The sequence below is a fragment of the Phaenicophaeus curvirostris genome, chromosome 2, assembly GCF_032191515.1.
Source record: "Phaenicophaeus curvirostris isolate KB17595 chromosome 2, BPBGC_Pcur_1.0, whole genome shotgun sequence".
In the NCBI taxonomy this organism is placed as follows: domain Eukaryota; kingdom Metazoa; phylum Chordata; class Aves; order Cuculiformes; family Cuculidae; genus Phaenicophaeus; species Phaenicophaeus curvirostris.
This window is the reverse complement of record NC_091393.1, coordinates 115,053,766-115,079,020: the sequence shown is the minus strand read 5'-3', so window position 1 is coordinate 115,079,020 and position 25,255 is coordinate 115,053,766. Positions and strand designations below refer to the sequence as shown.

The following is a 25,255-nucleotide window of genomic DNA, read 5'->3' as shown; positions in this document are numbered from 1 at the left end:
CTTTGCAGCTTCCAATCTACCCTTCATAAAATAGATACATCTGTACTACTCACTCTAACTTTTCTGTTTGATTTTGTGTATGTACACAAATATTTCATCAGCGGTGCCTGCTTTTAATCTAGATCGTGTTCTTAAATAATGCCTGCATTTCTTTTATAATTCCTGTTGTACTTCTATAAATAATATATATATGAGGATGCTATATTATATAGTATTAACTATACTGTTTATATAGTAGTAAATGAGCAAACAATACAAAAATACGATTATAAATGTAAAATATACTCTACAAAATCATAAAAAGATATCCAAGTTGTCAACTTTGCCTGTCGTTCCTTTCAAATCCCTTTTTCCATCAAAAGCAGTGCGTGGCTGGTTTTTTTTTGGCTCAATTGATTCCTACAGGATGCTTCCCAACAGGCTCATTTCCCAAGCAATACCCAGTGCCGAGGGGCTGTTCAGTGTTTGGGAATTACGGCCACAAACAGGAAGCGTTTCATGCTTTCTATTCACAGTTACTTGAGGAGGGAAAGGACATGGGGCCCAGGGCAAGCGCTACTTTGTATTAGGAAAAGAAAGCTGACATAGCTTTTGGTTATACTAGTTCATTGTATTCACCCTGGAAAGCAAGCAGCAGTTAAGGATGTAAGACATTCAGCTGGAATAGACTGATTCCTCAATGGCAGAATGAGTAAATTATGTGGTTTCACTAACAATAAAGCCCTAATAATAAAATGCAAAATCTAATAGGTAATAAGCATGTCTCATTCTGAAAAAAAAATAATAAAAAAATCACGTTTACAAGGAAAAATACTGCTTAAGGTGAGAAAGAAAAGCCATTATATGGTCTAAGTTACGGCAATGCAGCATTACTTATGAGACAGATACACTGAACTGCTTTAGCGGTGAGTGTTCAGCCATGATAGGCCGTGCAAAGTTAAACACAAAAACCTGTGCTTAGTCCCCAGGTCCTTTAACATTTATTCTGTTCACATCATGTGAAACAGAAAGGCAGTTTTACAGATGACATTTCTGACTATTGAAAAGGCATCTCCTCAACTGCAATATAAGCCAAGGAATTGCTTGAATCAGATTTCGAGCCACATTTTCAAGAAGGTGTCAAAGCTCGCTGCCTTTCTGCTGAATTACTGAAAGCTGTTACTTTTAGATAACTTCCTGTAATTTACCAGCAGGATCTGCTCAGCGACCACTGCAGTCGATGTTTTTTTCCTTTGCCTTTCTTTGTGGACAATGAAGCTTCTCTCTTTCATGAGAAATGTTGTAGTCTGACATCAGCGTGCGGTGATCAGGTTCTGAGTGCTAAAATTGAAATCTCTTTCATTTTGCTTTTCTTCTTGTCTCCTTTTTTTTTTTTTTTTTTGAGAAGATGGGAAATTCTTACGCTGGTCAGCTCAAGACAACTCGGTTTGAAGAAGTCTTGCATAATTCTATCGAGGCCTCTCTCCGCTCAAACAACTTAGTTCCCAGACCAATCTTTTCTCAGTTATATTTGGAAGCTGAACAGCAACTGTCATCACTAGAAGGTAGGAAATAGTGGAATTTATTTTTCTGCTCAAAGTCAGTTCTGCTGTTTTCTCTCCCAAGGGTCAGCGCACAGATCTCAAGTCAGAATACAGGAAAACAAAAGTCTTTCAAAGTTTTTCTTTGCATTTTTGCGATCTATGAATATATATATATTAGAAAAAATAAAAAATGCAGATGGCATTGTCTTTGATTTTGACAAAATTGAGGCATTTGCTTGCTCAGATTTAACAATCGATATAAATTGCAGTATTAGGAATTGATTCATTAATTCTGTGGGGAAATCTTTGGAGATTTGAAATATAAATACGTTATCTTACAATTTATCATGCACTGCTGAAAGTTATGCAGTAAATGATGGTAAACACATAATAGGTTTATAAATGATATATGCTAAGGCTGATTTTCATTGTGAATAAATACAGCAGAAACATTTTTTAGCTTTTAAGAAGGTTTATAATTACTTTAGGCATAATGTTTCTGTGATTGCAAGGGTGAAAATTCAGGATGTGTTCTCTCACAAGCCCCTGCAGAAGTTGTTATTCAACACATGGAATTTCTCACTGAATTTTTGTGTCTCTTTAGAGAAGCTGGCATTCTGAGTTTCATTTGCTCAGTTTTTGAGGTTTTGTTGTGTTGGTTGTTTTTTTTTTTCCCCTTGGAAGCAGTGTAGTTTAAAAGAACTATGTAGATCCGATAAGCTAACTCAAGATATAATTTGGTGTTTGGGCATGCTGTTATGCATAGTAGTCTCATGGTTTTCAATGAGTTTACTGGTGTGTGCAGAACACTGACATACTGGTGCAAGGTCATGTTTCCTAATTTCCTTATCTGGCCATATTTATCACCAGGATGGTGTTTAATTTCTTTTGACCAGGTCTACTTCCCCTGTCATACTTCGCAAGAGATGGTGCAGATACAAACAAAATGAAAAATGCATAGTGCCTAACAATCCACAGTAACAGAGAAAAGGAAAAAGACAGCCCAAGAAGCAGTAGTAGATAAAAGTGTTTTGCAAAGATTAAACTCTTTACTATTACTTCCTGGTAACTGCTGAGAAAACATTCCTTGAAAAAGTAAACCTCCTCATGGCTTACTCATCATTAGTCATTTCTTCTTGAGATTTTTTTGCTAATGAAGGATGTAATAATGAATATACACCCATTGCTAAATATACACGCTGCTTATTCCCTACACAAAACGATCCTTCTATCAAACACTCATATACGACTTCAATAAAATTTTCCATGGCAACCAACTATGATGTCACAAACTGGATTATGACATCAGTTGGGAAAGATGCTACAGCAGCACATGCATTGTTCAGGAACAAAAGCACTACTTCACAGTTCTGTAACTTTTTTCTTTCAAGGTTTTCAAAGAACTTTCCAAACCATGCGGATCTTGTTTTCTTTGCAGTTAATGGAAACAGAATTGAACTCTAATTAATTAAATGTCTCACAAGAGCCTGGTGGAGAACATTCCTTTCATGAATGTTGCAGAGGAGGGGAACTCTGAATGGACCTATAATACAATTTTACCTAAGTGGTTGGGAGAGAACTGCAAGCTGGCATCATGTATTCCAGCCTCATCATAACTTGAAATTTCCACTTCTAATTGCATGAATCTTTGTCCTCTGAGGGCCAGGAGGCATCTGGTGCAGATAGTCATCTTTGGAGTCTGGTATAAGGCCATGACATTTTTATATGTCCTTGGCCCCAGCCTATTCCCAGGCTAGACATAAGGGGGAAATTCTTCACGCTGAGAGCGGTGAGGCACTGGCACAAGTTGCCCAGGGAAGTTGTAGCTTCCCCATCCCTGGAGGTGTTCAAGGCCAGGTTGGATGGAGCCTTGGGCAGTCTGATCTACTGGGAGGTGTCCCTGCCCATGGCAGGCGGGGTGGAACTCAGTGGGCTTTGAGGTCCCTTCCAATCCAAACTATTTTATGATTCAATGATTCTATGATTCTATGAGTCTGTGATTCTGACACAGTGATACACTCGGATTCTCCTTGTTCATAGCTGCCTCCTGGTCCTCAATACAGCAAGTGTTTTCCTATGGTGAAGCAGACATGATATAAACAATTAAGACAAAGTAGCGCAGCAGGTCAGTTCAACCCAGGTGTTTTGACTTTCTGGTTTGTGGCGTGGTAACATGTTCTAGGTGTTGAATGTAACATTTGGCAACAAAATCAGCCATCAGTAAATTACATATTTTTGTCTCTTGACAATGTTACAATATCAAAATTGCTAGAGAGCCTGACAATTAAGTATACAGTCAGTTCAAGAAAAAAAGAATTGGAATTTTCATTCTAAATTTTATCAATCCCTGTTATTATTATTATGGTTATAATTTTATTTATTTATTTATTTATTTATTTGTTTGTTTGTTTGTTTATTTTTGCTTATAAAACATTTTACTTTTGATAAATGAATGCCACCTAAACCAGGAAAAATTACTTAACCACTAGGACTAGCCTAATATCATTACATATTTGTCATGATACTTTACATCTAAAAATAACTTACTTGTGCAGAAGAGACTGTAGTGTGCCTCCAGACAAGTTAAATTAACATGTTCATCCCTTCTGGCCTAGATATTGCATTTTTTGCAATGAATTTGTAAGGACATATTTTCCAGTGAGTATGATTTTCCAGTCTACACATTTTAGATTTGAAAAAGGCGTACATATCGTAAACATATGCCTTAATATTCATTTATACAATTACATTTGCTTATAATGGTGTTTGTAGCTACGTAAATTAAAAGTATCACGTTCACCTAAGTTGTTTTAGACATAGTGTCAGTTCTTCTTGGTTCCAATGACAGAATTTTGTTTTTCATTGGTTTTTTTTCTGCCTTTTTACTACTGGTGTGTTTTCTCTGTTCTCCAAACCTTGCATATTCATGTAGTGCTTAAAACAGTCCAAAAACTTTCTCAGTTTTTAAACAAAACTCTTGCTAGTTTTTTCATTTCATCAAAAAGCCTGCAGTTTTCTGTGGTATTACTGGTTGCACATTTCTAATGAGGGTCTTCTAAAGTCTTGTTAATTCTCTTAGCTTTTAGAAATCCTGCAAAAGACAATAAATTGACTAGATATTCAGGAACTTTCTAGGAATCTGCATTAGAAACTCCTCACAATAGAAGGCAAGTGGTTTTGGTTCTAACAGGTTTAGATTTCTCTCATATCTCTGTTTGCTTAGTTATTACCATATAAAGCCAAATTAAACCTGTGGACTGGACTGGCTGTTAAGTAAGTACGTGCAAATCAGTGAGGCTCTTTAATCATTAAATTCTTCAATTCTGGAGTCAAGATCCTTGATTTCTTCACTGCCGTGAGACTATTCTCTGAGCTGATGATTTAAACCCTGATGTTGCCTTCAGTTTGTGGATAAGATCAGCCTTAGAAATACTCTCATTTAGAAAAAATTATGTGTCTATTAAAATATTCACAGGACTTTAAGTTATATTTAAATTATACCTTAAGGAGAGAAGTATTTTCCTTGTGAAATTTCTTAATCACCACTATATAAACATAAATGTCTAATAGATTCTTTGTGAGAACTGAAAAGAATTCCTTAAAGAAAACAATGGTGTTTGTGATATCAATGAATAAATTTAAATTAGGACAAAATCTTTATAGTATGTCTGTTAGCTTAATAGATTTATATCATGTTACATCAGTTGACTGCCTGCTGCAACAGAAAACAGAACAACTATGGTTGACAATGCACTTTTGCCATCATGTCTCTGCTTTTGAATGTTTGATTTTGTGTTCTTTTGGAACTGTTTAAGAGAAGAAGAGATGGAACAGACACACACAAACACAGAGTTGTTTGAAGGGGCCCAACTTTAAAAATAAAATTGAAGCATAAACTATAGATCTTTTTTAAAAACAAGCAGCAGACATCCTAGTGATGCCTCTTACAAGTGAAAGCAGATCGTTCTTGTATTTTATAGGTACATATCTGTTCTTGTGCTCTTTTCATTTTTGACATGAAAGCACTGTAGCTCTCCTATTCCTTTGTCTCTATTTCTGTTTCTTGTCTCGATCTTTTTTTTTTCTTTTCATTTGATGTGAAATTAACTGTTATGTCAGAACAAACCTGACAGCTTACCACTGTCCAAAGTGGGAAATGCCACATACTGCTATCCCCAATCCTCCTACCCACATCTTCCTGGTTTCTGCGGTTTCATCACTTCTGGCCTTTGTTGGAGCTTGCACTGAGTTAATTTAATACACAAACCTATTAAAAAAAAAACCTGGCCACTATTGTTTGCTTAGTTGGTTTTCCACTGGGTTAGCAAGCTGAGAAGACTCAGCAAAGGGTCCAGTAAGTGTCAGAGCTGGCATGAAGGGAAAGGAAGAAAGTTCATATGGAAAGAGAGGAGACCCAAACTCACCCTTTTTTCATTGCATTTGGAAGTTAGTCAAGGTTAAGCTGCAGCACATAATTTATCCTTGACTTAAATAGCACAGACAGAGAGCTTCAGTTTTCCCTTTGTTCACTTTCAACATTTTTGTCTTTGGATTGCACCCTTCAAACAGTCATGTTTAACATTCTGCCCTTATCTGTCTGCATCAGGACATGAGCCTGATGTTTAGATACTTAAAAGTAAACATATCCTTCAAACCCTCTTTTAGATTGGGGTCTAGGTCTTAATTGCCTTTAGAGATGAGTCTTCAAAGTCCAGATTTTCTCCCTTCAGTTTCCTCCTTGTTCTCATTTATTCTGTAGTATTTATTTAGCCAATTCTACAATCATTTCTCAGTGAAAAAAAGCTACCTGTGGAGAGTCATAGAAAAAAAAAATCATTGATGAATATCCTATGGGATTTTGAGCATCTGATCCAGAGTCAGTCAAAGCAAAGAGAGTTGGTCCAGTTGACACTGAGCTTTGGAAGACGACTGCGGTGTGCTTCATTGTGTTTCTGTTTAAAGACTAAAAGCGGGGTCACCAGAGTAATGTGGTAGCCCAACTTCTATTTTACTTGCCCAATTTCAAACAAGTATTAAGCTTCTTTCTGGTCCTTAAGTATGTGCAGTCCTTTACCACCAAGCTTTGCCAATGAAAGTTCTTTCTGTTTGCTGCAGGCATGTCCCTACAGGAGCCGAGAAGCTAGAAGCTCCACAGAGTTCCCTTAGTACTTTTGCCCTGTCTCTGTCCTATGTAAGGCTGGATATGGTCTGAAATTTTCCTTAGGTCTCACTCATAGAAGTGTTCTCCCCACCTACCGTTTAGCTGCACTCCTCTGTTTAACACCTTCGTCCAATTAGCCATGAGTATATCTGAGCCGTTCATCTGAGGAGATGGAGTCATTGCTCAGTATGTTTCACTGGAGCTGTTGCATTATGCATGAAAAAATCATTGCCCCATGGGTAGAGTGAAGGAAAGAAGCAATCCTAAGTTGAAAGGCTGAAACATACACCAAAAATATGCAGGTGAATTCTCTTAACAGGCAAACAATCAGGTAAAAATACCGATTTAGGTAGCCCATGCACTGGAAAAGTGGCTTATAGCAGAGAATCTGAAAAAGAAACATCCAAGATCATCTAAAAAATGAAGCCTACATCATCTATTCTTCTCCTCAGCATTCAATATTGCCTTCTAGACTAGTACAGTCCATGCACAGACTACTGTGAATCATCTTCCTAGATATCTGCCTTTCCTTGCTGTTGTACAGGAAGCATCAGTGCATTACTCAGAGCTTTGGGTTCTGGCAGAAGACTGGAGACCTGAGAATTAGGTGTTCTTATCATGGCATCATCTGTAATGAGTCTAATTTCAAACAGGAACTGTTTTTTCAGTTTCCTGTATGACAGCAAGGACATAGTCAATACCTAATTAATAAAATCTGTACTCAGACTGTAGCCAGGACATTCTAAAGTGCTAAAAAATAAAGACTTCAGGTTTATATTAGCTGTTAATATCATAAACAAAGGATACAATTACACTGTTGTGGTCAGCAAGAGTTCAAACACCAGGTTTTACACCTCTAAAAGTTTTGAGATTAGCTTAAAAATAGTGAAATTTAAAAAAATTATAAATGGAGGCTTCTTTTTATTTGTCCTTCAGGGTTTTTACGTTCGCAGGTGCAGTTGAGTCATACTTTTGAACTTCTTCACAGGAGCTAAAATCTTTATTTTTTTTGATTTAAGACATTCTATTGTAAGCATGACTGGAAATTGGAGCTTAAAGGAAACAACAAATATCTTAGGATTTGGCAACTGTGAAGTATTGTCAAGAGTAGAGAATCTAGTTTGCTGTAAGACTTTCTGTAACTGGGTCACCCTGTTCATTCATTGTTGCCAGCACTTTCTGTTGCCTAAGTAATTTATGCTATCATAATTCATAGCAGGCAGCAGAGCAGATAATGAGGAAGAAGAAGAGGAGGAGGAAGAAGAAGGCTCAGAATCAAGTAGCCCTCCTGTTGCTTACCAGGTGAAGTCTCCTCCAGAAGGATGTTGCACTACTGATGGTAAGAAACACAGTGAATGTGCTGTCCAAAGGCCTTTACCCTGCTGAAATGAGTAGGATTGGGACCGTCTCGCCTATAATTAACCAGAATTAGATAATCTGTATGATACAGAAATCCTAAAAATGTCAGTGTTCATCACCTGCCAGATAAAGCTGGATGGCGCTTGGTTACTCTTATATTTGACAGATCCTTTGCCCAGTGTGTCAGGTATGCATTTGCGTTGGAAAGCCTGGCGTTAGGACAGAACTTCTGTTCTCTTAGGCAAGGTGACCTTTAAAAAGTTGAGTTTGCAGGCATGGCATTTTCTAAAATGAATGTGGTAATTCCGATGGCTTTGTCATCACTCTTTTTTGTTTATTTTCTACCTCATTCAATGTTGCTGTAAAAACTATTCAAAACCCCAGGAAAAGCCTGTTATCTCCATTTTTGAGAGATAAAGAGAACTGTTATCTCCATTTTTGACTATGTGGCCAAAGTTATGATGACATTAGTAAACAGTCCTGTAAGTATGTAGCCTGCAAAACATCAAGAGAAACTTCACTATACATTCTCAGATTCTTGCTTTTTTATCATACTGGTAGTGTCTGTTTATGCCCGACTGAAAGGCAGGGAAGAAAATTATCTCTGGATTTGCTCTTGACCTCCAAGGAAACAATTTTGTTTTTCATTAAGAATATAGGAAGTTCTTTAATGAAGACAATTCTGAGTATTAAATAAAAAAAATCTTGTCAATTTATAATATGTTGAATTGATTTTTTTTTTTTAGGTTTCTGCCAGGCTGGTAAAGATTTGAGACTGGTTTCGATTTCCAATGAACATATTGAGGTACCATCAGGGTTTTTACTTGTTGGTGCAAAGTCACCAAATTTACCTGATCACCTTTTAGTGTGTGCTGTGGATAAAAGATTCCTGCCAGATGACAATGGGCACAATGCCCTCTTGGGTAAGTGTGACTGCACTAAGTAGATGCTTCTGTGGGCTACAATTATTAGCTTTTTTTGCAGGGTGAGTTCAGCAGATCTTGCTGCAGTTCCAGGTTTACAGTAATGCTCACTGGTGATACACAACAAGATAACAACTCGGAGCTGGCTGTGTTTGCTTTGGAAAGATCCAGAGTGAGGCAGTTCATTAGAAATGCTTCATCACCTTCTGTTCGTTAGTCCAAGTCTAAAGTCGTTGTCTGATCGGTTTATCTCTGGTAACTGGACAAGTTGAACTGCTGCCTGTCTCTATTTTAGCTTCCAACTAACATGGACAGACTGTGGGTCTGCCAAGTGGAAACTTCAGGCTATTTACCCATAAACATTTCAGTGACGGTTTGAACCACAAACATATATGACCTTTTTGATTTGTCTCTTTGAGATGGGGATAATATTCTCCATTGAGTCCGAACAATAAAATGGGTTCTGGATCCTAACCTATGACTTCTTGCTATTATCAAAATATAGATAGGTATGAATGATGATAAATTGAATTTTTTCCTATATGTGTAATTGAGTAATACCATGTGTTTGAATAATACTGCTTGTAGGGTCCTTCAACTTCTTGCTTTTCATTTTTTTGAAAGTCTAACTTCTGACATGAAACTAGGCCCTTCTATCTATTTTTATTATAGCCTTTCTAATGGCTGTTAGCCTCATCTAAATTAACCCAAGTAGGGAAGATCTGCAGTCATAATCACAGAGTCATAGAATCAGAGTGGTTTGGGTTGGAAGGGACCTTAATGAAGTGAATATTAATTTTATTTAAATAGAATAATTTTTATATTGGGAAAAGTAGTATGTAATTGGAGGAAAACGTTTTTCAGTCAGGCACTATGATGTTCTTATGTATTATTTTCTTAGGTAACCAAAAATCCTGCATTGTAATATCTGTCTACAGTTTGAACTTTAAATAGAAAAAAAGAAACATTTGTTATTTTTTAACTGTTTTCTTTCACAAACGCTGAGGGATATGACATGAGTTCAGTTGTTACCTCAGTCTGAGCAATTCAGAGCATTTGGGATGACAGTGTAGTGTGAAGGTGCATAATGTAAAGTCTATGTACAGTAATTTCTTTCCCCATGTGATCTTGCAGAGTTGGAGTGATCACGGTACATTTAACTAGTGATTGTAAAAGAATTAAAAGGGTTGTAAATCACCCACGTGTTGTCATTTTAAAGATAAAGACAGGAATGTTGTACCACTCAAGTCATTCAGTGCTAGCACTGTTAACAGCTTAAGATCCTTTGGCTGTTAGCAGAGAGGAAGTAGTGTGTTTGTTAATTGCATGCTAGACAAGAACAGAAAGAGGCAACAGGAACATAACTGAGAGGTTTTTATACTACTTACATCCTCAGCTTATTTAATACATCTTAGTTTCCTGAAACCATTTAAATGCTTTTTTTTGCCTGTTATTATACACTTAAACGCCAATGAATCACATTCTTTTGCAAATAATTTTAGTATTTCTGTAAGATGGCTTTTACATATTCTATAATAAGCTTAAATATGAAAGAACTTACATACTTTAAGATCCAAAGTCTTCATCTGTAAGCTAGAAATAAAATAATGTTCCTGGTCCCTAATCTAATGAAAAAACATGATTTATGTTATTGACGTGAATGTAGCATACTGTTTGCACAACAGATCATACTGTAGGAAGAAATGATTGTTTGATTCTGGTTGTCATCCACTGATGCAAGTTGAATCAGGTTAAGTAAAATTGGAAGCAGACATGAATAGTCTCATAGCTCCAGACACACAGTGAGATAAAAGACAGAACCATTCTTGCTTTAAATTCTCAGTCTATTAGTGTAACACAGTGACCTCTGTCTTGTGCTAGATTTAAGTTGAAAACATTTCATATGAAGAAGGGAAAATCTTTGTATCATCTTCCCTTTAGAGACAGGATAGAAGGCTTATTTTTGGTATTCTGAGTTTAGGCTGTTCTCCTTCAAACATGTTGGCCTTTTGAAACAACAAGGAAAGTGGTCCCTAGAAGCCTTTCTAAGTTCAGAAGGAAGTGGAATTGGATTAATTTTTAAATTGAAATGAGCTGTCATCGTGAGTCAGCGCATATCCCACATTTTTGGTAAGACTTATTGGTGATACAGGCACATCACCTGTAACCCTTCAAACCCATTGCTTTTTGTTAATATACTGTGTTTTGTAAGGTAGCTGTTACTCAGTGCTATAGGTCTTTTCCAAAATAATTTATTTGAATGGAAAAGATGGTAATGAATTACCCAATAGTTTCCTGTTTTCTCATCGTCTGCCTGCATATGTTTGTGAAGATGCCTGCGGAGCATACAAAAATTCCAGAAGAAAACAGGAAATGTCTCGGTAGTTTCCGGGCTCGCTTTTGACTTATGGTCTTGTTCCCATTAGGGGCTTTTGATATGCCTCTGGGGCATGTGCCAGTTTATTGATTATGCTAATAAGTTGTCCACCATCAAGGCATATGTGCCTGTGGTTTGAAAGTAATTTCTGCTGCAGATTGTTTTGTTTCTTCCTTTTTACAATTGGCATGTTGCTCCATAGGAAAGAAAAATCCCATTTTCTGGAAAAGACTATGCAAGCAAACATTTCCTGTGTCTGAGCATGTGCCTCATAAGTTTCTGTTAATAAAGACAGACCACAGGTTTAACTACTCTGCAAAACAGATTCAGCCTTTTGCCTTTAGGGAGCTGTTTCTTGGGGGTTTTTTTGTGACCTAAAAGAAGGTTTAGATGGAGGAAGCACTTCAGTGATAGTACGATATTTATTGTTTCCAAATAAAAGCAGTCACCATGTGCCACTCCCAAAGGTTTTTTTATCTTTTGGGTTGTTTTTTCCATTTCTCACTCTTAAGGAGAGTCTCATGATAAACAAAGCAGCTATTCACCCATCATTTTCCTTTCCAAAAGACAAAACAGCTGCCCACTTTTCCTAGCAGGGAATAAGAAATCCTTTTTTTTTTCATTGGGTCCCTGAGGTCAGAATGACAGAGGAAAAGATTAGTTTGCTTGCATTGTAAGCTGTATGTGAGATGAAAACATTATAGCATAAAATACTGTGGCTGATTCTGTTAAACTGTAAAATGTTTTATAGGGCTTTTGTAGTAGCAGTGAGTTTCTGTATAATGAAATTCTCTGGACTTGACCATATTGATTTAACTTATTTTTTAAATGTAGGACTTTGGTCTTCAAATGGAGAGGTATTAAGTAGGAGGGGAAAATGTGAGACAAGGTCTGTATTTGTGTGTTTTTTCTTGTAAGCAGAACTGAAAAGAAGAAATACTTCTGTGGTAAAGTTGAAAATACAATCATTCTTTGTCTTAAGCAAGCTGCCAACTTTTCACAAAAATATTAACATTAATTAAATGCCATTTAAAAGAGAAACAGGAAGTAAATTTTCTGACACTTTATGAAAGATTAGATTATGAAAGACTAAATTACGAAATATTAGAGGGGTATCCTTCCATCCTGAAGTCCGCCCTTTATCCCTGGCACAAGCTGGCTGTTGATCCAAAGGAACCATTTCCCCAGTGAGAAGGTAGGTCAGGTTTCATACCCTTTTAGTCCAAGGTCCTTCTTCTGACAACAAGGTCCCTACTGTGGAAGGGCTTTTTAAATTATAAGCTATTGATCATTGTGATGTGAGCAAATTCAAGCAAATGCATATGATAAAATACCAGATACAATCGAATACCTTCTTATTAAACAACCTTCAGGGGGTAACAGCCTTAAGCCACCACTGAACTGAGCTGGATATGAACTGGTGACCTAAAGGTGAAAGGCTTTTAGCCCCTAAACTCCAGGCATTGATTTCTAATTCTCTTGTGAAATCAGTCTCATGACATAGATATATTGAGTCACCTTATGGTTGCCCCGACTCCCCTGACCTTTGTCCTCTCTATAATGTATGGAAGAATATTTAATGCAGCTCGTTTGTAAAACATGCTCTTCTCTCTATCAGCTGCTACCTCAGACCACGGCACATGAACAGGGCACGCAGAGAAAGGAGGGTGATGAAATGTTTGGGTTCTCAGTGTTACTCAATCTGCTTCATAAAGTGCTATGAGCAATGTTGGCAGAGCCCTGCAGTGAGTAATGATTGAACAGCATTTTGTTGCATTGGAGTTATAAGATTAGGCTGTGTTCCATCTGTGATGTCAGGGCTGAGCTGTATTAACAAAGCCACCAAAGACAGTGTCGGTCAAAATGAATGGGATGAGAAACAGTGTTGGCAAGGAGCTTGCTAGAAAGGACTCAGTCTGACATGGAGGAGCTGGGGAGGCTTGAAGGGAAAGAGGATAGTTTGGCTTAAAATGGAAATTAAAAAATAAACTTCTAAAGAGTTCTCCAAGAACTTTTCAAAACAAGTGGACAATTTAGATCTGTTTAATCCTTACTAGGCCTCATATATATACTATACAGTGTGAAAACTAATTTTGCAGTAGACGTCGTAGACTTAAAAGTAGATGATTAGGACAAAAGGTTGTTTCAGGTAAATGTTATTGCTAAATCTGGTTTAGGCTGATGATGATTTACCAGAGTTAGTGGTAGTGACTGACCTAAAGTCCACATTAAACAATTTTATTTCCACTGTCCAACTTTCTGTTGGACAAATATTTCTACCTGTGGCTTTGGTAAGTTGGTAGATGCTCTCAGCAAAATTGTAAAACCTAGAAAGTGCTTAGGCACTTCTGTTTTACTTTTGGTAATAGTCCCTTCATGCTTGTATTTGAAAACAGAGAAAGGCTTGTAAGTGGCATCCAAGCAAAAATTGCAGTGCTGCTGTCCATGCTCAGCGTGCTGCCAAGTGTATGGGAAGTTTTCATTTGCTAGCAGAAGTGTTTCTCATGATTTCTTAGTCTGCATAAAATGCATGCAAACTCTACAGGTTTTGCCACATCCGTTCTAATTTTGTTTCCTTTTGTTGTTGCTTTTATTGCAGCTACTGAAGGCTTTGTGATGTTAGACAGATGCTTTTGTGCTGATTGATATAACACAGAGGATTCTGCAGAGTCATGACTTGTCCTGATTTTATGAGTCATAATGACCTTTATCATCCTACCAACCAGGATCAGAGAGATAATGGGCATCTTTCAATTGTTGTTAACCACTTGTTCCCATGGATACCAGACCAATTTCCACATGAACTTAGGTTTTTAATACACATTTCTGAGCCATTTGAAAACTAATTAAAGTACTCAGATTGTAAACCAAGAAACAGGTGCTTATAAAGTGTTATATTTCAGTGCTTGTATTTTACAAAAGAAAAAAGTTATCGAACAGCAGTTTGAAAACCTGTTTGATGTGTATTATCATTTTCATTAATGGTTCTTAATTTTATTTACCATGTTATTGTTTGCTCCAGTTACTTATTTCCAATGTTGTTGTCCATATGTTATGAGAAATAGATTTCCTTTATTTTTGCCATCTTCCAGTTCACTGAACACAGCCTTTCCATTTCAATTCTTGTGATGACAAAAAAATGTTGATTAGATATGGTTAAAATAAAAGAAAGTTTTCTTTGTAGATAATAAGTACTTTTAGACATGTATTTATATAAGTGAAATATAAGTTTTTTTGCCTTGGTCTAATGAAAGATGAAAATTTCTTAGGAAATATTTTGGAAAATGGACAAAAAAAGGTTGTTTAAAAATCAAAAGTCAGATAGTCAGATGTGCAAGGAATGCCTTTTATTTATGGTGATAATGTCATCACCACCATGAGCCCCTCATTGAGACTCAAACTGTGTATCTCAGAATGAGAGGAAATGGCAGTGTCCCTGGAAATGCCCCAACGAGCCGAGGTACAATAAGCTTCTTTACGTGTGAGGACTATGTCTCTTTTGTGTCTGTAAAGTTGCAGACACTTTGTTTCCGTAATCATAAATAGTTTAAACTGCTGTGAAGTGCTAACACAGTCTAGCCATAATTTGAGAAAGCTACTTTAAATTAATAGCCCAGGAATGCTTTAGTATTTTTTCCTCTCTAAAAAAGCATCTGTAATAGGAACTTTGTACTTAAATATACTTACACCTAATTAAATATAATAGATTAAATATACTTAATGTCTTGAGACTTAATGGCGTGTTTAATTTCAAAGAAAGCTGAAACATAAGTGAAGCATGTAGTTTCTGTGGTGTTGAATAGGATTGAGTTTAAGCATGTGATTCCGTACTCTTCAGTCAGAAACTTCTTGGCTAATGTTTCACAGGTAGGTAATAAAGGGGAATTGTGATATTTTTTTCTGGTAGGAGAAAATTAGAGATATGGCCTATTTTAGTTTTTCTGTACATGTGGGGCTCTGTTTTTGCAGGCTGGTAGCCGAAATGAAATACAGTGGACTTGATGTAATATTTTTGTGAGGAAAATTTTACCAAAAAGTGCAGTCTGTGAAGAAAAGATACAAATACATGTTTTCTCCAGGAAAAGAGTCGTGTTTGGACGTTATTAATAGTGAACTACCTCTCTCATTGGATTATATGTATTGTTTTTTTTATCAGGCTTCTCTGGCAATTGTGTTGGCTGTGGCAAGAAGGGTTTCTGCTACTTTACAGAATTCTCCAATCACATTAATCTTAAGCTGACCACTCAGCCCAAGAAGCAGAAACACTTAAAGTATTATCTGGTCAGGAATGCACAGGGAACTCTGACCAAAGGATCTGTAATCTGCTGGAAAGGGGCAGGTAAGATAACGAAGCTGTCTTCCTCAAGCTCTGGTTTTCGTCATCCAAGCTTAACTATCACAGGGACTGGCATCTGTGTAAAACCTTAGACAGATCAGTTGAAAGAAAGACTCTTTAAAGCTAGGTGATTACTAGAGTGGCTGTAAAAAGCAATTGAGTGACCTAGTGTGAGGATGGCGTGTCTGAAGACATCCATTCCTCCTTTCCAAGTGCTGTAGCCTACAAGTAATGTCCGTGTGAAGTTATCAAATCAAAAATGCAGAGGAAAAAGCAAATGCCACTGTTGTCAGGGGGTAAGAAGTTTCTTTTTTGTTAAGAGTTCAGAGGCCGGCAGTCTTCATCCAGCACCTGCTCGAGCACATCATTCCAGCTGCCAGAAAGCTCGGGCCTCTCAGGAAGCACCTCAAGTGAGACAGTGCCAGCAGCAAACCCGAGCGCTCCAGCTGGGACTCAACAAACAGGTACCACTTTGGGGGAAAACACACTGGGTTACCACCTACTGTTATCATAGAACATGCACGTGTATTGTGTGTACTTGTGTGAGAGCAAAGATAAAAAAATAAGCACACCACCACCTAAAATAAAGCAAGTTGGATAGATTTAGAGATACATTATAAATAAAGAAAGCAGTCATACTTCAAAGGTTTCTCTCTGTTCATTCCCCTGTCCCCCACCCCAAGGTTTATGAACAAAAGGTTAGCAAATAATAAAATAGTCAGGTATTCTGGACCTTCTTCACTTCTCAGCTAAGGCAAACAAAATATTTTAAGAGCCATTGTCTTTAACGTTGCTGAGAATAGTATTACCTTCCTCCAACTGTTGCTAATCTGGTCATAAATGGTGAATGTTACAGGAACCAGTGTCATTTCAGTTTTATCTTCTGCTTCAGTCTGTTTTGTGTTATCAAAAGAATCCTCTCCACAGCGGACATTATATGGGCATCAGTTTAAAAATTTCAGAGTTTTTCCTTCTGCTGAGAAAAGCAGCTTCAATATTAAAAAAACAAACTAATAATTAATATCTGTAACCTTTTTTGTATTAAGATTTGTTTCTGAAACATTTACTTTCTCATTAGCTTGACATAAATGAAACGTGATCAATAATGATGACTAGTGATCCCTCTGAGCTTCTTCATAATGAAAACAGGTTTATATTGTTTTCTGACTGTTACAGAGATTCACACAGGAGAAGTGAGGCACATCTGTTGGTGATTATATTCTCTGTGAGATAGAAGCTTGTTAAATAGTTGTGATCTGGAATATTGGTACCCTTCCAGAACAAATCACGAATCTCTTTATATTAGCAGATTGGCTTTTTTTTTTTGTCAGAGGTTTTCTATATATATAAAACTTACATTAATTACAAGCATATTAGGTTTGAGAAAACCTCTCTTTTTAATGCAGCACAGTTAAAAAGAATTTTAGAAACAGGATGTTGAATCGGAATAGAGGCTTAGTGGATTTTCAGTAAATTTTAAACATCCTCTCTCACTATCTTAGCTTGAGTAAACTTCATCTAAGAGCTAGGTTTCATCTGAAAAAGCTAAAAGGTTTGATATATTTAATTGCAGAACTGGATTTTACCCAGATACTTAGTTGGGAGTCAGACAACAATTATCTGGTATGAGAACAGAAGGGGGTTTCTTCAGTGTGTTCATTCTAAGCAGATGTGATAGCACTGTTGAAGTAAATGATCAAATAAGCTGGGGATCTTAACCTAGAAATGTTTAATGACAATTCTTTGGGTTTTTTTGCCAGCTGCAGCCGTAGATCACACCCCTTCAACAGCAGCGTTCAGTGCAGCAGTTTACAACGGCAAGGAATCACCTAAACAACAATTGGTGAAAAATAACCTGTCTGCTCTGACAAGACCTTCGGTGCTAGGTATTTGTATGGATTTGTTGCTTAATAACCCTGAACTCTATAGGTACAATAGAAGCATTGAGCAAATGGTATCATGTAGTTTCCTATATGAATAGAAATGACTCTTTCCTTCCAAGTCCTTTCTGACCATAACACTCTCCTCCTATGTTAATTTTCCAGGGAAAAATTGTATATATGTCTTCAGCCACAGCTTTGTTACAGTTCACATTATTGGAAGCTTTTCATTTAAGAGAAAGGCTAGATTCTGAATCCACGTTCTTAAAGAATGCATCAGTTTTCATCAACCTCACCTAAAGGTTTTGTGAAGGGAGTTGAGAAAGATTTATAAGTAATCACTCATAGGTTAATTCCTGTGTTGCAGTTCATCTTGGGATGGAGCACTAGACTCTGATGACTGGCTCCAAATTAAAGAAACTGTCCTCACTGCACCACTTTTATCATAATTTATATTAATTGTTTTCTGTCACAAACTGTATTCTGTGACACTGGCTTGTTTAAGCAAAAAATTAGTTTTCACTATGGCTAGAAACATGCTATAACTCTATTTTAAAATAAGTCTTCCCAAGTTTCCCTGCTGTCATCACAACCAAATTCTTTTTCTCTGCTCATTCAGGTTCTTGATCTTTTTCTTTCATGCAGCAACATATTCTTCCCAATTCCTTTCACATGGATTACTTCCACATACCAACATACCTGCAGGAAAAGCATGGCATTTTAAAATAAAAGTTCTTTGTGTTGCACTATCTTGTGACTTTTGTCACAACTTGATGCCAGGATACTAAATTAAATAATCAAGTAGCACAAATGGGTAAATACTGCCCTCGCATGGTAGAAACTTAAACAACAAAGTCATCTTTGAAAAAGGTTCCTCTGCAAGTGAACAATCTTGTTCTAGATCTGAAGACTTCAGGCTTATTTTTTATTTTAATATATCTTGAAAAATTAAATCCCCCCTTTTTATATAAGATTCTCATCCTGTCCTGAATTTTTTGTTGGATGAACTATTCTGTCAGGAGATACAGCCCTGCCAGTGTGAAGTAGCATTAAGGCTTCTGCCTAGTCAAGTCCAGAAACAGAAATAGTTCAATTCTAGAAAAATTTTTCACAGAAAGGGTCATTGGGCACTGGCAGAGGCTGCCCAGGGAGGTGGTTGATTTACCTTCCCTGGAGGTGTTTAAGGCATGGGTGGATGAGGTGCTAAGGGGCATGGTTTAGTGTTCGATAGGAATGGTTGGACTCGATGATCCAGTGGATCTCTTCCAACCTGGTTGTTCTATGATTCTATGATTCTATGATTCTATTATTCTAATTCTGCAAGATGCTTTGAGCATTTTCTGGAGGACCGTTGACTCTCAGTAATTAGAAATACTTGATGTTAGTAAAAGATCATAATTCTAGGAATTTTCAGGAGTGTACGAGAAGATTCAGGAAATCAATCATCAGGAACGCCTAGAAAAAATGTGAGAAGGTGATGTTTTTACACACAGAGGTGTTGGAGCCACATGTGGATAGGAGGAAAGTGCAGAAGTGATTTGTTAAGAGTTAATATGGAATAACATAAAACCAGAGACAGCAAGAAGTGGCAACAATCCTGTAAATGTGAAAATTGTTGAAAAGAACTCTGATATTTATTAATATTACCCTGAAAAGCTTGAGAATTTTATTTTGCAATGTTACATGTAACACTGTGTCATGTGTTCAGAAATAAAAGGAGCAAAATGCCCACAGTGCTGACTGCTAAACAGTAACACTTGTTAGCACTCTCTTAGTACAGACTAGGCGTTGTTATAAAATAAGTGAAGTCTACCTAGATAGTTGATAATTCTCTGCATCAGAAAGTTCTCAGAAATTTAAGTAGGACATAACAATGTAAAATAAAAAGCATAAAAAAATACTATATTTATGGAATGACTCTGTCTACCACAGTACTTAATGTACACATTTAATATATTAAAACATATTGAATTATCATGCACAAAACTGAATGCATTTTATTCTAATTCTTTTCTGAAATATTACTGTTATCCAGGCACTTTAACAAATACAGGACCTCCAAAAAAGCGCCATAAAGGTTGGTCACCAGAATCTCCATCATCTACTGAAACTTGGAACTTGCAGCTTAACCCACAGGCTCCAAACAGAACTAAAAATGGTAAGCTATACCCAATATAATGTTAATGTTTGTTTTGTTATTCAAAAAAATAATGTGGGAAAAGAGGCAATATTTTAGACACATGCAGATTCACATTAGAGTTCTGAAAGGTGTTGGACACCTACATGCTCACCCACATGTAGGTGCTTCATTTCCATTGATTTCTTTTTGAGGCTCTGAGCTTAACACTCATTCAGTCATTATTAATAAATCCCAACTGGTGCTTGTGTCCATCTTTAGGCACCAAAACACCTTTGGGATGCTAAAATTAGTGTAGTGACTCAGGTCAAGGTACCACCCGCTGTTTCAGTTATTTGTCAGTGTTTTTAGGACTTAGAATTTATAGCCTACTTACAGACTAGAGTGATATGCAGTGACATAAGCCTGCATCCTCAAATTATTTTCTTTTAATGTGCTGTTTACACTAAAATTATTGTAAAGAAGTTACAACTGAGCAGACATTGCATCTTAATTTTTTTTAAGAAGCAGTGAAATTCAGTATATCATGCAGAAACACACAAATCGTAACTATGTGTGCACTGATATCATGTAAGTCTCTGTATACTTGCATTTATACCTGAAACTGTTTGTTTATAAGCAACTCAAAATCTTTAGATGCCTGTGTGATGTTCAATGTCGCAACAGTATGATTAGTCCTTCAAAAAATTTTGTGTAATAATACAGGTTGTAGTACCAGTTCATGGAATGTTTGATGTAGCCATAAAAACCATTTAACACTGATACCAAATGTGGGTATAAGATCATGTTTCTTCGATTAAATAATTAGTAGAACTGACTTCAGTAATAGTATGTCTATAATCTTAGATGGAGGAAGCCTGTCATCTTTACCACATTCTGCTCTGGTGGGGCCAGCCTCATCTCCAATGGTGGGTTCAGGAGAACCGGTCTCAATTCCTGACAACTTGCTGAAAATCTGTAAAGCAAAGCCAGTTATTTTTAAAGGTAACCCCTCCCACCCCCCCGCAACAAGATCTCATATCTTTTTTGTAAGAGATGTAAAGATAGGTCCTACTGTAAACACCGCTAAAGCTGTCAATTTTAAAAGGTTTACTATTAAAACTGTTTAATGCATACATGGGAAACGATAAAATTAATGTGATGTGTACCAATGTTGTTTATTTTGTAGGTCATGGAAACTTCCCATATCTTTGTGGGAACATTAATGATGTGATAGTGAGCCCTTTGTTGTACACCTGTTACAGAAATTCACAGTCTTTATCTAGAGCCTATGAGCAATATGGGGCCTCCACAATACAACCTATTTCAGAGGAAATGCAGCTCTTACTGACTGTCTACTACCTTGTTCAACTAGGTAAGATTATTTTACATCCAGATAGGCTGCAATGAATATGTTACGTGCTGACATATGAGAAAGGAAGTATTAGAGCAGGACAATATTAAATATTAGACGTTAATTATTGAACATTAAAAATCCTTCATGATGAGGGTAGTGAGGCACTGGCCCAGGTTTCCCAGGGAAGTTGTGGATGCCCCCTCCCTGGAAGTGTTGGAGGTCAGGTTAGATGAGGTTTTGAGCAGCCTGGTCTGGTGGGAGGTGTCCTTGCCCATGGCAGGGAGGTTGGAACTAGATGGTCTTTAAGGTCCCTTCCAACCCAACTCATTCTATGATTAGTCTTAGGACATGTGGTATTAAACATTTTCATTCATAATAATGAAACAAAACTAAATAATTAGTTCTTGAAGACTAGATGGATTGAAATATACAAGTTTCAACCTCTGCTATAATATCTGAAAAAGTACATATTTTGGAAAAAAAATTGTTTTTAACTCAACAGTTTTGTTTAATTTTTTCATACTATTTTCCCCTTAATATTTTTAGCCTCTGACCAGGTCCCTTTAATTGAGGATTTGGAACAAATATTCATGCGTTCGTGGCGGGAATCACACCTATCTGAAATCCGTCAGTACCAACAGGCTGTCCCACAAACCTTTCCTCAAGTGCCCAGCCAGATTGCAGCGGTGACTTCAGCCCAGCTCCCGTGGCTGGCAGGACTCGCAGCCAGCTCCTGCAATGATAGCGTCCATATCATTGAGTGCAGCTACTCTCTGTCTGAAGGGCTTTCAGAAATGTTCAAGCTGCTCATTGAGGGAAAATTAATAAAGACAAACTACGTGGTGATCATATGTGCCAACAGAAATCGAGCCATTGATTCCTGCATTGTGATAATAGGTGAGATCCCAAGGGTGCATCTCCAGGCAAAACAGGGTTATAGAGTGCTGTGAGGAATTTGGTTGGAGTTTCAATAAGCTGCCTCATAAAGCAGAGCTTCGACTAACAGGTACTGGGTTTTGATGTAACCAAGCTGAAGCTGCAGAGCTGGGTCTCTGCCCAGTAGATCATGTTCCTCCTGCAGTATGTGTTTTCTCACCAGGGCATCACAGCCAACACTACTACAGGCAAATAGTGTTGAGTTACAGAACACACAGTGCATAAAGCTCTCCTTCTCTGTGTGTCTGGGATATTACTGCAAGGAGAGGACTGAACATTTTCTTAGCTTCTAAGAGATGTCTTTCAATGTTGTTCCTTTCAACAGCCTGTTGAGGGCTACGCTGATAATTACAAAAATTGTTTGAATAGCCATTCGAAGATTCATTATAAGCGTAAGATAACTGACAATCCCTTTGACTATTTATATCTCTTTTTTTTTATTACATCAACAAATAATTCCTAAAAGGGGAAAGAAAACCAAAGAATTATAAAACATGAATCTATCTTGGAGGTGCCTGGTGCATACATGTATAGAAGAGAGAAAAGACTCATGTCTGCCGTTTTTAAGTGTGTGATGTTCACTTAGATGGGTAGTATTTTTGTTATGACTTAGAACATTTATAGTTCAGTTTGAAGTGCTTTCAGAATTACTATTTTTTTCTCTTTTAGGAAAGTATCAGGCAAGAGTTCTGTCTGAGAGCATGCTCAGTCCTTCAGACTACCAAAAAGAAGTTAACTATCAGCTGGTCACAGGGAAAGTGGAAACTCTGGGATCCTTCTTTAGCACACTCTGTCCAGGTACCTAGCAGGTTATAAAGAACCGTATTTCCAAGTCCCTGAAACTGTTAAGTCAGAGAAAATAGCTGTGCTCATTACCTTTCCAGAAGCAAGACTTCAATAGAAATATATAAAAATTGCAGGACAACGTTGTGAAAATACATCTGAATTGAAATTCCTCCTAAAAGTGTCCATTTCTAAAATCTCTTAGTTTCATAAAAATATACCAGGAAATAGCTGAACATATTATTCTTAGCTTTGCAAAGCCATCCATGTACTACACAAATGCATATCCATATCCTAAGCACGTAATTCATTTAGGCTGCGATAGAACAGAGTTATTTTATCAAAGGAAGGATTTGTCATATTTATTAGTGTAAATGGGATGTCACAGTCCCCTTTGCCATTCATGTCATCTTGGTAAATCTGTACTTAGGTCACAGAAACCCTTCTGGATATGTCATGATATTTTGAGTGGTCATTTAAGAAAAACACATTTTCCTGGAACCTTCGTGTAATGGTAGGGTTTCTGCTCTTAGTATCTTCAAAGTATGGTTCTCAAAATCACTTTTGCTATTATTTGAGCAGATCAAGTAAATAAGCATCGTAAAAATTGCTGCCATCTACATCCACCGGGTTGCACTTCACTGGGCAGACCCTGCCTTTCTGAGCTCAGGGTAGATGCTTTCAAACATCTCTTCAACTGCAGAAAAAATACTAAATACTCAAGACAAGCATACTGTATTCACTGCACAGCTTTCACCTATGAGCAGGGCCCCTAGAATAGGATGTATTTGCAGATAAGCATAATTCAATAAAACATTTCTTACTTGCTTCAGGTACAAAACTCATATTTCTCTTTCAGCTTTATAGGGATTTATTTTTCTTTCTGTATCCAAAAAATGTTAAGAGATTTAAAAATATTTATCATATTTTCCAAAGCTTCTTGTAATCCTTATTAGTGAATAGCATAGCTCCATAGTCTGAACATCAGCTAAGCCGGTTTCCTGTCTTTGTTGTTGCTGATTAGCATCAGGTATTTGAACCTAGTTTTCTACCATAATCCATAAATGTTCTAGCCAGTGATCTGTAGAGTTGATCTGTCATTCCCTGGCCTGATTTGCATTTTGTTAGTGATATGCTGTAAAACAAATACAATAGAAAATAATGGGAGTGTTCCTATATGAAGCAGCTAGTAAGCCAAAACAAAATAAAATGAAGCTGTTATTTGCATGAATGTTTATTTCACTATCCTTTCAATTTGATAGAGGGTGACATTGATCTTTTGCTGGAGAAATTTTATCAGGAAAACCAAGGGCACATCTCTTCATCACTTTCTGCTTCAGTGAATAAACCAACAGCGATGAATGGAACTGGAGAAACCGTGTGTACAAGTAAGGAGAGATTTCTAAAGAGCTAGCAGAGTAAGGTACTTAAGACTAGGTTTCTGGATGTGGAGTTAAGAGTCATCTGGGCAGAGTTCTAGGCTCTTGAAGGCAAAGGTTCTGAGGCAAACAGATATTCTGATTGACACTGATGGATGTTCTGCTTCATTACACTCGGTGTTTTAGTCTTTGAAGCTCTAATTCTTAATTCTATGATAGCGGAATGCTATTGCACAAATTCACTTTCAGCTCTCAGATGTTTAAAATGCCCAAATGTAGAAAGATGTCTTTGTATACTCCATATAGATTTTCATAAACTGGAACGCATGTTCATAAGCAAAATACCTTAAACAGTAGATCAGTCATTCTTTGCTGGACTCTGACATTTTGCATTACATTGGACCTGGGGCATATATCTAAACAGAATTTTGCCTTTTTCCAGGTTATGAGATTGAACGACATCAGATTCGTCCATTCCAGCTAGCAGTGGCTCAGAAATTGCTGTCTCATATTTGCTCAATTGCTGACTCCAGCACACAAAATCTTGATTTGGGTTCCTTCGAGAAAATTGATTTCTTGATTTGTGTTCCACCCTCCGAAGTGACTTATCAGCAGACTTTGTTTCATCTCTGGCACTCAGGTGCTCATTAGTCAACTTTGTTTTAGATTTGCAGGAAATTGCTAAATGCATTTGTATCTGGAAATACTGACATTTGGTCCATTTCCTTAGGTATTTTATTAGAACTTGGATTAGAAAAGGAGCATCTTACAAAGCAGAGGGTGGAACAGTACGTTATGAAACTAGATGCAGAAGCCCAAATTAAATTCAAAGTCTTTTTACAAAACTCTATGCAGAATCCACATACACTGTTTGTCCTAATCCATGATCATGCACACTGGGATCTAATGAGGTAAGAAAACTGCAACTTGTTTTTAGAGAAATTATTACTGTTTGCATTAAGTTTCAAGATTGACTTTCTGATTTATCCCTTCCTTCATCTCTGCATCTTTCTGCTAACTGTCTCTTTACATGCCTTCAATAAACATGTTTTCTTTCAAGGCCCTTTATGACTTATTCTCATCCTGCTTGTTACATGATGCCTGAGTGGAACATTTCAGCTTTCC

The 25,255-nt window shown here is 37.0% G+C and overlaps 1 protein-coding gene across 3 annotated transcripts in view; it reads left to right on the top strand.

Annotated features, from left to right (window-relative positions):
• Positions 1-25,255, top strand: part of GREB1 (growth regulating estrogen receptor binding 1) — a 273,114-nt gene that overhangs the window by 8,635 nt on the left and 239,224 nt on the right. For 2 of the 3 annotated variants that reach the window (XR_011336827.1, XM_069850499.1), the window contains exons 2-15: positions 1,388-1,544; positions 7,901-8,023; positions 8,790-8,966; positions 15,500-15,682; positions 16,000-16,143; positions 17,440-17,565; positions 19,595-19,717; positions 20,543-20,680; positions 20,865-21,050; positions 21,579-21,929; positions 22,638-22,766; positions 24,014-24,139; positions 24,573-24,770; positions 24,861-25,041. Coding sequence is in view for 2 of the 3 variants with exons in the window: in XM_069850499.1 (XP_069706600.1) it covers positions 1,388-1,544; positions 7,901-8,023; positions 8,790-8,966; positions 15,500-15,682; positions 16,000-16,143; positions 17,440-17,565; positions 19,595-19,717; positions 20,543-20,680; positions 20,865-21,050; positions 21,579-21,929; positions 22,638-22,766; positions 24,014-24,139; positions 24,573-24,770; positions 24,861-25,041 (2,342 nt within the window). In the remaining variant the exon portion in view is untranslated. The remainder of the gene's footprint in view (positions 1-1,387; positions 1,545-7,900; positions 8,024-8,789; positions 8,967-15,499; positions 15,683-15,999; positions 16,144-17,439; positions 17,566-19,594; positions 19,718-20,542; positions 20,681-20,864; positions 21,051-21,578; positions 21,930-22,637; positions 22,767-24,013; positions 24,140-24,572; positions 24,771-24,860; positions 25,042-25,255) is intronic. The other variant, XM_069850500.1, reaches the window with a different exon arrangement.